General features: G+C 45.2%; 1 protein-coding gene across 1 annotated transcript in view; it reads left to right on the top strand.

The window, feature by feature from the left end:
* Positions 1-12,521, top strand: part of VWA3B (von Willebrand factor A domain containing 3B) — a 134,488-nt gene that overhangs the window by 18,401 nt on the left and 103,566 nt on the right. Inside the window, 2 exon segments of the mRNA XM_039872637.1 lie at positions 5,359-5,528; positions 12,171-12,286. Coding sequence (XP_039728571.1) covers positions 5,359-5,528; positions 12,171-12,286 — 286 coding nt within the window.

Genomic DNA, 12,521 nt, shown 5'->3' with positions numbered 1-12,521 from the left:
CTTCACACTCAGTATCTTCATACTGCCTTTCAGCTGATCTTGGGTCTCTCCCAGTGGCCTCCCACAGAGGCCACATCATTAGCATTGAAGAGCCCATAAGTCTTAATCCTCTTCACCTCCGAATTTGGAACCAAGTGAGAAATAAGTGACAGGCTACAGATGGGGATCAAAATGGCCGGTTTAGTGATGGCAGATCTGGACCAACCACAATGAGACTCCCTAACCCCAGACCCTGAGCTTGCCTAGGCTCGCCCTGTAGGGCGATTGGGGACACAGGCAGGCCCTCATTTGGCCAATGACAGAAGAGCCACATGTGCTCACAGCTACTGAGCCTCGAGAAAGGATAGCATTAGGCCACAGTTGCACTTCTCTAACACTTTAATTCCACTCCTGCTTTTCAGTCCACTGGGAAGGGGGAAGAGGGTGGGATTCACAGAAGCCGAGGATGAGGCAGTAGGGCTTCCCAACACTGTTCCGAAGCTTTCCCACTTCCTTCTCTTCACAAATGAGTCTGTCAACTGTTTCTGCCCTGCATCATCCTCTTTCAGATGTCAGTGTATTCACATATGCATTTTGAAGGGACCTTTTGGAAATATTTATCTGGAAGAAGCAATTAAATGGTGTGTTACTGTCTCTTTTAGCCACAGGGTGTGTGTTTTTGTGACTAACCTGTGGCTGTTAAGGGTAGTGGCCAGTCAGAGAGTATGTCCTCTGTGCAGGAGGGGCTTTTGGCATCCCAGCTCTCTGCTGGGTGTAGGCCTGCTTTCCTTTGGGATACAGCTACTTAATTAATACCTATTAATTAATTAACATTTATCAGTAATTGCTTCCTCCACCCTGGAAGCCCAGGGATTCTGGAGATTTCAGGCTTTACTCTGTTGCATTAAGAAGTCCTTTCTTGGGCAAGGAGGCCCTGTAGTGGCACCTTGGAAGAGCAGCCCCCAGTGGTCACCAGACTGTGTTTATTGATACTGAGGATGATGATTTGAAATTGGAAACATGTTGTTTATCCTCATGAAGCCAGAGGAGCAAATGTTTCCCATTAAAGAGGAACAAGATATAAGCTCCTTTGTTCTTTGGCCTTTCAAGTTTGTTTTGACATCTGTAAAATTTCAAGTGTCTGGACACTGTAATTAGCATTCAAGAAACAGAAGGTTTCACAAGCTCTTGGATGTCTGTGTGTGTGTGTGTGTGTGTGTACATGGGTGTTCTCTTTCTTTGTCTGTTACCAAGCTACCCTTGTCACAGCTGACTCCAGTGACCTGACAGGACTGCAAGATTTCCCGGTGACCTTGATGTTCTATTTTTCTTTCCCTCTGGTTTATGCTTCTCCTTTCTCTGTTTTCATCCCAGCCCAGGAAACATGGAACATTTTTGTGAGTTCTAGGAAAGTCCTGTAGAAGAGGGAGAACCTAGAAATAAGCTTACAGGCATTGATCATCAAATGCCACCTGGAAACTCTTGAGCTATGGAATATGGCAAACGCAAAACATATTCAGACCACTGTGTCCCTCCACCTAGAGCTTATGTATGGGTGTGGTCCCAAGGGAAATTCTGGGAAATGTAACTGCTTCATAATTAAAAATGCCATTCCCTGTGGTCTATGAGGGGTAAACAAGACGCATGTGTTGGGGTACTGTGGGGAGGGGAATGGGTTCTATAAGGGCCGATCCCTTTCTTCTGTGCCCCTCATGTGCATCCCAGTGAGTTTGAAATGGATCCATGTAGCTGCCATTTGCTATGAGTAGAAGACATTTAAGGCTTAGGAAACTTGAACAGTAAAGCTAAACACCCAGACCTTTCCTATTGATGATCACATGCTTTGGGTTAGTGTCTCCCATGAGTGGGTCCTGACAGGAACTGAGAAAGTGGGTATTATCTTGTGTGCTTGGCAACGGTGAAGGAGGATGCTCAGAGCCACTGGCCTCCTCCAGCACTTGGCTTTGTAAGCACAGGTAGGACAAGAAGATAGAATGGAGAGGGGTGACTGAGCATGAGCCCCAGGTCCAGAGGAGCTGGACAGGGTGTGGGGTCCGTGTAAATCCTGGCTCTTACTGTAGTGTGTGTGGAGCACTTGATGGATGAACTGCAGTTGTACTCTGGGATAAGGAGCCTACTCATGGGAAGGGCAGCCTGTGGGGGTACTGAGGAAATGTTTGGCAGTTTAGAGGGGCCGGTGTCATCCCCAGAGCCCAGATGTGCCATCTAGTGCAGAGTTTCTGCTCTGCGGCACCCCATGGTCCTAGGACTCGCCTCTGGGAGGTTGGTAGCCTCCCTGGCTTTTGTGAGGAGGTGGTGTTGTGCCGCAAGTCCCCGGGAGGCCTACTGATCCAGGATGTGAGGGGCCTTTGGAAAAGGCAAGGCTGACGATCCAGTGACTGGGTCTGACTGCCTGAAAAGACTAACTGAGGGCCTCTGCTCTGCTTTCAGCAGAAGGCCACACACCCAGAGCGCACTCCCTCTCTCTGTTCGCTCAGCCTCTCTTCCATCCACCTGACAGGCACAGATTTGTTTCCTTTTTTAACTGGGAGACTAAGTGGGTGAATTAGAGGCAGATCCACATGACTCTGTAAGGGGACTTCTCCACTGGCCAGTAAGCAGAAGGACCAGCCACATCAGTCACGAACCTGCCATTTCATTTACCTCTGAAGGCAGTCCAGACAGGCATCATATCTTTTTACCTTTGTGTCCCTAGCGATGTCAAGGCCTAGCCCAGGCTTGGTAAATCTTCATTGAACATTGAAGGGATGGAAAGGAAATAATTTGATATTCTTAAGGGGGCTAGATGTGAGTCTAAGATAGTCCTGTCCTCACCCCTAACCAGCACCTCTGAGCTCCTTGGGGCAAGAGCCAGTCTGGATGACCAGCAGAAGCAGCCAGGACCGGGAGCAGCTTCCTCGCTGACCAGCATGTCCTTAAATGCTAATCTGCACTGAATTTGACAACACAAAACATGAAAAATATTTGGGTTCCATTCATCCATTTTACCATGAATCACAAACTCTTGCTACTTTATACTCTGTAAAATAGGGTGGAGCCTTTCTGTTTTCACTTGAAATGTCTTATTCTTTCTGAGATATTTCTCCAGCAGCTTCCCACAGTAACCTACATTCTGCCCAGCCAAGGAAGCCTTGACATCTTCCCAGCCACAGAGAATGGGGGAGGGGCAGGCGCCTCAGTGGGAAGTGTCCCAGGAAATCTGTGGCGTGGATAACTGAGAGTTGGCAAGAGACAGGCTGAGTGATGAACTCAGCAATAACCCTATAGTCTTAGTGAAGGAAAGGAAATCTGACTCATTGCTGGCTACAGCAATTTTTAGTTCGATGAAATCTGAGGGAAAAACCTTTCTGTGCCAGGACCTTGGAGTATTTATTGCCAGAGCAAAGAAGCTGAGTTTGCATGCCGGACAGCAGAGCTACAGGGTGTCAGAAGCCGCAGACAGACCACCTAGAGATCTTTGTCCTCACGCACCTCCCCGTTGAGCCAATAAACCCAAGTACCTCCCCGCACCATGTCTGTTCGCCTGTCTCAGGCCATGTGTGATTTTAGATCCTTATGAGAGGATGAACCCGTCCCCATGCTGTGCTTGGGCACCAACACAGCTAGAACACTAAGTAATAACTGCAGCTCAGTAGAGCTCATTTAAAATCTGACACAAGGTAATGTATAACACCAGGAGACAAATGGAATGAATTAATGCATTTGTTGGAAGAACAATATTAGTTGTCTAATACGGAATCTGGAGAACTCTTCTTTCAAAGTTTTTTTCTGCCACTTGGGTGACTGTCTGAGAGAAGGTATAGCATTCCTCAGTCTTTGCCTCCCATTAGACCTTTTTTAAAACCAGGGAGCTGGTGCTGAAAGGCCTGAGAGAAAGAGTGGGGGGTTAGTTTGGGGGGGTAGGGTGGACGTAGGGGATGCTTTATGCCCACTTGGAGGAGGGTTGTTGGTGCAATAGGCTGGTCTCAGCACCCACTTTTGCTTTCTCCTAACTCCCGGTCTATGCCCTCTACCACCCTGCCCTCACCTGGCTCCGGGAGCACAGTCTGCCCTGCTACTGCCCACAGGGCATCCTACCAGCCTGTGACTGACTGTACCCCACCTCTTTCTGTATGGGTTTAAGTCTCAGGTTTGAAGTCGCAGGCAGGTCATTGACTATATACTTTCTGTTAACGGAGGTCTATAATTAGATCAGAGAGAGGCTCGTGAATCCTAAAAGGGGAGGACATCTATTTGTCCCTTAAACACAACACATTTGTGGGGTTTCTTCCCTAGGTATCTGTGGAGACAGTTGATTTGGGTGTTTGTAGGGCAGGCTTAGATGATATGTAGCCCCAGCTCTCCCTGGGTTTTTACATTCTGAGATTTACTTATGTAGGTGAAGCCATCTTGTTCAAACCCAGCTATGAGTTAAGCTGCATTCTCTCCCTTATTGCTACTAAATAAATCACTTGCCTGAGGTTACAGAGCTCATGAGTGGGGGAAGACAAACACCATGGAAGGCAAATCCTAGGGAAAGAGCAAGGGTGGTATGGTTGGGGTTGGGATTGGGGGAGAGTCGTTGTCATGGGGGGCTCTTGGGTAGATTTGACATCTCTCTCTCTAAATTAAGCAGAGAACAAGTTGGGATTGTTTCATGCCTGGCAAGGTGTGTATCTCCTGGGTCCCTGAAGGTTGGGGTGTTTGTGTGTGTGTCAGGTGTGCTTGTATTTGTGTGTGTGTGTATGTGTGTGTGTGTGTGTGTATGTGTGTGTGTGTGTGTGTTTTTCCTGACACAGGGTAGTTCGTTCTCCCATTCTTCTTATGGCTTGCCATGGCGGTGGGAGGCAAGGCCCTGTGGGTGGACCTGGCTTCTGACCTGCTGTGTGAAGTCAGGACAGCCTCACCTCCCAGGTGAGACCAGAGGATGAACTAACTGGTAACATGCCCTCCTGCCACCTTCAACTTCAGAGTGAGGATGGAGGAGTCGGCACTGTGAAATTCTGGCTCTGCCATGGGAAATGGCTAATGAGCTCCCCACGCACTTGCCTGTGCCAGTGTTTCCTTCGTGTTGAAAACACCTGTTCCTGACCGATATGATGTACTCATGCACTTGGAGGAAGCGCTTCTCCAAGTCTACCCGCCACGTCCTTTCCATGCGAACCCGAGACTATACCCACCGCCAGGAGACCTGCTTGGCACCATCCCTTGAGTGTCTCACTTCCTGACTTTGGCCCCTAAATGTCCACACAGGAGAGTGAGCAGTGCCACCTTTACTGCCCTTTATTTAAAGGCAGTGCTGTAGATAGTATATAGCCCCTAAGTCCAGGACAAGGCTGGGCATATCAGGAGATAAACTGCTGGTTTGCTGTTTTGCAGATTGACTCCATTTACTACTTTGTGGTGGGGGACGTTCCTGAGGAGTCTAAGCAGCTTCTCGTCCAGATGACTTTGGAAATCCTGTGTCCTGTCTGCACCGTGTCCTTCAATGCCAGAGGAGAAGGCACTGTAGCTTTCTTAAAGGATCTGAGTGCCAAGGCCCGTGGCAGGTAGGCAGAAACGTGCTCTGCTGGGACAGAGAATGAGCTGCCTGCTCCCACAGGATCCCCAGTGGGCCTTGGGTCTTTCATAGTCAGAACCCATCTGCTGTTGTATTCTTCCCATCTTGCTCACAGTCTTTAGCCTCCAAGCACTTTCCTTCTCTGTCCTGTACTAATCTTGCCTTTTTATTTTCTGTAATTTGAATGTTTAGACATCTTGGAACCTTGCGGACTGCACAGAGACCACCTTCCCAGGGCTGGCTAATTCTAAGAGGTAGTGAACAACTCACCCAGCAGCACGCCTTTCACATGCAAACTAATCCAGAGCCCACAGGCTCACTCTCAGGACCACTATTCCCTAGTCACCCCCTCGCTGGACACCAGATGACTCGGGGACAGCCTATATACCCTAGAACCTGTAGAAATTATTCAAACTAGCCAGTGCTAAGCCTGCTTACTCTGCTTTACCCATTCCTTCCTGCAGGATCCACGATACAGACTCTCTCTCATGTTTTCCCTTTGTTCCCTCTGCCTCCTGACCAGCCCCAGTGCTTCCCTGTGTGGCCCTTTTTGGGTGGCGTGGCCCCCCTCTTCGGCATTGTATAGTCAGTTCGGGCTGCCATAACCAAGTACCATAGACTTAGGGCCTAAACAACAGAAATTTCTCATAGTTCTGGAGGCTAGAAGTCCAAGGTCAAAGTGCCTGCTGATTCAGTTTCTGGTGAGAGATCTCTTCCTGGCTTGTAGACAGCTGCCTTCTTGTTGTGTCCTTTTATGAGAGAGAAAGAGTGAGAGAGGGAGAGAGAGGGAGGGGACAGAGAGGGGGCAGCAAGCACATCTAAGTTCTCTGGTCTTTTTAAAAGGACGCTAATCCAGTAGGACCAGGACCCTACTCTTATGACTGCATTTAACCTTGATCACCCCCTTACAGGCCCTGTCTCTAAATACAGTCACAGTAGGGGCTAAGGCTTTGACATATTAATTTTGGGGGAGACATAATTCAGTCCATAGCAGAAACTATGAGTAGCAAACACTTTTCAATGGCAGTTGCACTAATCTGTTGGCCTCATCATACCTGAAAATAATGACACCTACATTTTAAACCATACTTCACTGCCCCATCTGTATGTATGTGAGTTTAGGTCCCTTATGGAAAAAGACCAACTGCTTATGCTATTACAAGGGGCATGGTTGGGTCATTTCCTGGACTAGCTCGGCTGACGTGAGCATGATGGCTGCTCGTGAGTTTCTAGGTCGAGTTGCTCATCATACTTGTGTGACGGCTCACTGGTCATCAGAGGCCTGGGCTTCACTGTGCAGGCTGGTTGCACATGGTCCAGGGGTCCCAGGAATGTGATCTCACCCTTCACGCTGTGTAGGAATTCCTGAGGGAACTTGACTAAATGCAGAGGTCTTGGCCATAGTGCCCTGGAGTCCGACCATTTGGCTCTAGTGAGAGCCAGGGATGTGCATTTTTTAACAAGAGTCTGGTGATTCTGAGGACCACACTCTGGTTTCTCTTAGAGCACTTTGAAGTCTTGGCTTCCATTCTGGGTTCCTGAGCCCCTCTAAATACTGAAGGGGCTCACTGCCCCTGTTGTACCAGTGGAGGGAGAAAAAGTCAACTGGTAGGGCTGCCTCTCTTGTTTGTCCTCTGCCCACCTAAGGGGGCACTTTCTCTGGGCCAGCAAGAGGCCAGGGGATTTACTCTGATTTTTAGCAGTTTAACTTTTAGCAACTGAATACTCCAGGTTAACTCCTGACTTTTAGGCCATGTACCACAGAGTAGGAGTTTTGGAGAAGAGGACAAGGTGTAGACAGCCCTCCTGTCCTTGCTCTGGCCCTTAAAAGCGATTCAGCGCACAGCTGCGGTGCTCCTGCCTACTTGGTGCCTGCCAGGCCCCTGTGGCTCCTGCTTGACCTCTGCATCTTCCGCTGCTGAGGCCCAGCTGACGTACATTTATTTATTATCCAACTGTAAGGGAATGTCCTGGGCATCTCAGCTTGCAGGGAGGCTGGACTCTGGGTCCCCCTGTGCTCAGGGCTGTGTCTGGGCCAGAGCCATGAGCCACCAGGCACAATGCTGTCCTCTCCAGCCTCCCCAAAGATCCCATCTTAAAGGTGATTTACTTTCTGCCCAAGTGAGGCTGTATTAGCCAGAAGGGATGTCTGCCTTGTTCTCTTTCCTAAACTGGAAAACACATCCTGGGCACCAAATGCCTCGGCACTCAGGGTCGGGGCTGCCAGGATAAACCTCAGCATCTTTCCTCTGCTCTGCAAGGATGCTGGCCATTTCTGCTTTGGAGGAGGTCCCAGCAAGAGGCTGGCTTATTCACTACCATGAAGCCATCCTCCTGATGTCAACTAAAAACCTTTAGAAATAGACATGACAAAGGCTTTCCATAGCCCAGGAGAGGCTCACACCTCTCCTGCCACTGGCCTACCTATCTGTCCACCTTCACCTATGCTTCAGGATTCTCTTTAGGTTAAGTAAGTGGCAACAGGTCTCTCTGGAGGGGCAGAGGGACCATTACTCAGAGACCTCCGTCCAAAAGAAAGTGCCTTTTAGATTCTAGATCATTGGCTTTAGGTGGGACTTAGCCCATCAACCATGCACTACACCAGCACTCTTTTTATGTTTGTTTTTTCTTTTTCAATTAAAATTGACATACAATATTGTATTAGTTTCAGGCGTATAACATAGTGGTTAGACATTTATATAACTTACGAAATGATCCCCACCCCCCCGCATTGGTCTAGGATGCATCTGACACGATACATAGTTATTACATTACTAATTGTATTCCCTGTGCTGTACTTTACATCCCATGACTATTTTGTAACTACTAATTTGTATTTCTTATTCCCTTTGTTTTTCACTCAGTCCCCCAATACCCCTCCCATCTGGCAATCATCAATTTGTTCTCTGTACCTATGAGTTTGTTTTTGTTTTGTTTGTTCATTTATTATGTTTTTTTAGATTCCACGCTGATTTATTTCACTTAGCATAATACCTTCTAGGTCCATCCATGTTGCTGCAAATGGCGAGATTTCATTCTTTTTTATGGCTGTAAATCCCCATTATGTATATGTACCACATCTTCTTTATCCAATCATCTATTGGTGGACACCTAGGTTGCTTATATATCTTGGATATTGTAAATAATGCTGCAGTGAACATATGGATTCACATATTTTTGGATTAGTATTTTGGATTTCTTCAGATAAATACCTGGAAGTAGAATTGCTGTGTCATAAGTAGTTCTATTTTTAATTTTTTGAGGAATCTCCACACTGTTTTTCATAGTAGCTGTACCAATTTGCAATCCCACCAGCAGTGAAGAGGGTTCCCTTTTATCTGCATCCTCACCAAACACTTGTTGTCTGTTGATTTATTGATGATGTCCATTCTAATAGGTGTGAGATAATATCTTGTTGTGGTTTTAATTTGTATTTCCCTGATGATTAGTGACTTTGAACATCTTTTCATATGTCTGTTGGCCATCTGTATGTCCTCTTTGGAGAAATATCTATTCAGGTTCTCTGCACATTTTTTTAAAATGAGATTGTGTGTGTGTGTGTGTGTGTGTGTTTGTGTGTGTGTGTTAAGTTGTATGAGTTCTTTATATAGTTTGGATATTAACCCCTGATTGGATGTATCATTGGCAAATATATTCTCCCATTGTATAGGTTGTCTTTTCATTTTGTTGATGGTTTCATTTGCTGTGCAAAAACTTTTTAGTTTGATGGAGTCTCATTTGTTAATTTTTTTCTTTTGTTTCTCTTGCTCAAGGAGATGTAGCCTAAAAAATGTTACTAAGAACCATGTCAAAGAGTTTATTATCTATGTTTTCTTCTAGGAGTTTTATGGTTTTGGGTTTTCCATGTAAGTCTTTAATCTATTTTGAGTTAATTTTTGTATATGGTATAACAAAGTTATGTAGTTTCATTTTTTTAATGTATCTGTCCAGTTTTCCCAACACCATTAATTGAAGAGACTGTCTTTACTTCATTGTATATTCTTGACTCCTTTGTTATAGGTTAAATGACCATATAAATGTGTGTTTATTTCTGGGCTCTCTATTCTCTTCCATTGATCTATGTGTTTGTTTTTATGTAAATACCATGCTGTTTTGATAACTATAGCCTTGTAGTATAGTTTGATATCAGGGAACACGATACCTCCAACTTTGTTCTTCTTTCTCAAGATCTCTGCAGCTATTTGGGGCCTTTTGTAGTTTTATATAAATTTTAGGATTATTTGTTCTAGTTCTGTGAAAAATGCCATTGGTATTTTGATAGGGATCACATTGAATCTATGAGTAGATGAATGCTTTGAGTAGTATGGATATTTTAATAATGTTAATTCTTCCTATCCCTGACCGTGGTATATTTTCCATTTATTTGTATTTTCTTCAGTTTCTTTTTTTAACATCTTATAATTTTCCTAGTATAAGTCTTTTACCTCATTGGTTAAATATATTCCTAGCTATTTGATTTTTTTGATGCAATTATAAATGGGACTATTTTCTTAAATTATTTTTCAGATAGTTTATTATTGGTATATAAAATGCAACCAATTTCTGAATGTTAATTTTATATTCTGCTACTTTGTTGAATTCATTTATCTGTTCTAATAGTTTTTTGGTGGACTCTTTAGAATTCTCTCTATATAGTATTATGTTATCCTCAAATAATGACAGTTTTACTTCTTCCTTTCTAATTTGAATGCCTTTTATTTCTTTTTCCTATCTGAATGCAGTAGCTAGGACCTGAATAATATATTGAATAAAAGTGACAAAAGTGGACATCTTTGTCTTGCTGCTATTAAGATTCTCTCTTTGTCATCTCTCTTTGACATCTTAATTCGATGGGTCTTGGTGTGGGCCTCTTTAGGTTCATCTTGTTTGGGACTCTCTGTGCTTCCTGGACTTGTATGTCTATTTTCTTTGCCAGATTAAAGAAATCTTCATTTGTTATTTCTTCAAGTAGGATTTCAATTCCTTGCTTTCTGGTACTCCCATAATGTGAATATTGGTATTCTTGATGTTGCCCCAGAGGCCCCTGAAACTATCCTCAATTTTTAAAACTCTTTTTATTTTTGCTGTTCTGATTGGGTGTTTTCTGCTACCTTGCCTTCCAGATCACTGATTCAGTCCTCTACTTCTTCTAATCTGATGTTGATTTTCTCTAATGTTGATTTTCTCTAATGTATTCTTCATTTCAGGTATTGTATTCTGTATTTCTGACTGGTTCTTTTTGTTTTCTATCTTCTTTTTTATGTTTCCTATCTCTTTGTTGAAGTTCTTACTGGGACCCATTTATTTTTCTCATATGTTCATTGAGCATCCTTATAATCAGTGTTTTGAACTCTTCATCTGCTAGCTTGCTTGCCTGCATTTTGTTTAGTTCTTTTTCTGGAGTTTTGTCTCGTTCTTTCATTTGGGACATGTTTCTTTGTCTCCCCATTTTGGCTGCCTCTCTGTGTTTGTTCCCATGTATTAGGTAGATCTGATACATCTTCCAGTCTTCTTAGAGGGACCTTATGTAGTAGGTGTCCTGTGAGTCCCACTGGCACAGTCATCCTGGTTACCCGAGTCAGCGCTCTAGGAGTGTCACCTGTGTGGGTTGTTTGTGCCCTCCGGTTGTCGTTGAGCATCGATTGATGTTGGCACATCAGTGAGTGGAGTTAACTCTTGGGCTGACTGGCTGTGAAGACTGGCTACAACTGTAGTTGATGAGCTGCTATGTGGGAGCTGACCCCACAGAGTCGGATCCACCCCAATGGGGCTCTGGTGCCTGCCAAGACCACTTTTTGGGTGTATCATTTGTAGAGCTGATTGGGTAGTGCTCTGGTGTAGTCTAAAGCCAGCTACCAGATATGTTTGTTCTCAGGCCTCTTGCGAGCGGCTCTGGTGCAGACTTGTGCCAGGCCTGGGGCCACCTGGTAGGAGGTATAGAGCAATTCATGGTTGGCAGCTGCCTGTGTACACCAGCACTCTGGGGAGCTCATTCAAGTGCAGATTCAGATTCACATCCAGGTGGGTGCAGGAACGCACACTGTAACCAGTTCCCAGAACTGGCGCTGCTCCTGGGACCACACTTAGAGGAGTCAGGTCCTAAAAGCCTGTCCATACAAGAATTTTTTCCATTAGTGCTACACTTAGGTCCTGGGGAAGTGTGTATTTGCTGAGTTAAAGTTGACTGCAGCCTGTCAGTCATCAGCAGGTAAGCAACGGTGCCTGTTGTCGTCTGCTTTCAACATTGACCACAGGCCTGCAGGCACTGTGGGGTCTCTTTAGACTTGGCCTGTGAAACTGTACTGCCATCATTGAATCCTGAGCACAGAGGATAAGCATAAGCCCAGGGTGTCTTTTTTCCAGGGTCAAGAAATACCATCTGGTTGAGTTGTTACCCTGTACTGAAGTGAAGGGTCAGCAGTTAACATCCCAATGCATCCACAGTTCCCTGTTCTCTCCCACCTCCCTGTCATCTTTCTGCGGGGACAGAGAAGGTACAGGGGAAGTGGTGAAACGTTTGTAATGCTAAGCACCCGCGGAAGAGCATATTCATGGTGTTGGAAGAGTGTGTGGACACCTGCAAACACTACCTTCCTTCCAGCCTACTGTTGCAAATCTCTTCATATTACAGATTCCACGCGTTTGCAGAGAGAACAGAGTGTGTGGAATTTCCTGAGTTCCCCCGAAGGGATGGTGACAGTACGATGACTTGGAATTCAAGGAAACTAAAAGGAAAACCCCCTCCAGGTACTTGGAATGAAAAAGGAACAGTATCTTAATAACTTTGGGTGACCCATATCCTTAGGAAGTAAAGCACTAGGTAGGGACTGTGTCTTTTTTATTTATGTGGTACAAGGACAGAGTTCATGGATATTAATGGAGAATTTATCAGTTTAGTAACTGGGCATAAATTTATCACCTAGGCAAGTGACCTAAGTGATATGTGTTTACAAACTTGGGAACCTTCCAGAGACATGGCCCT

This window comes from Pteropus medius, unplaced genomic scaffold (assembly GCF_902729225.1).
Source record: "Pteropus medius unplaced genomic scaffold, Ma_sr-lr_union100, whole genome shotgun sequence".
NCBI classification, from domain to species: domain Eukaryota; kingdom Metazoa; phylum Chordata; class Mammalia; order Chiroptera; family Pteropodidae; genus Pteropus; species Pteropus medius.
This window is presented reverse-complemented; position numbering and strand designations above follow the sequence as displayed.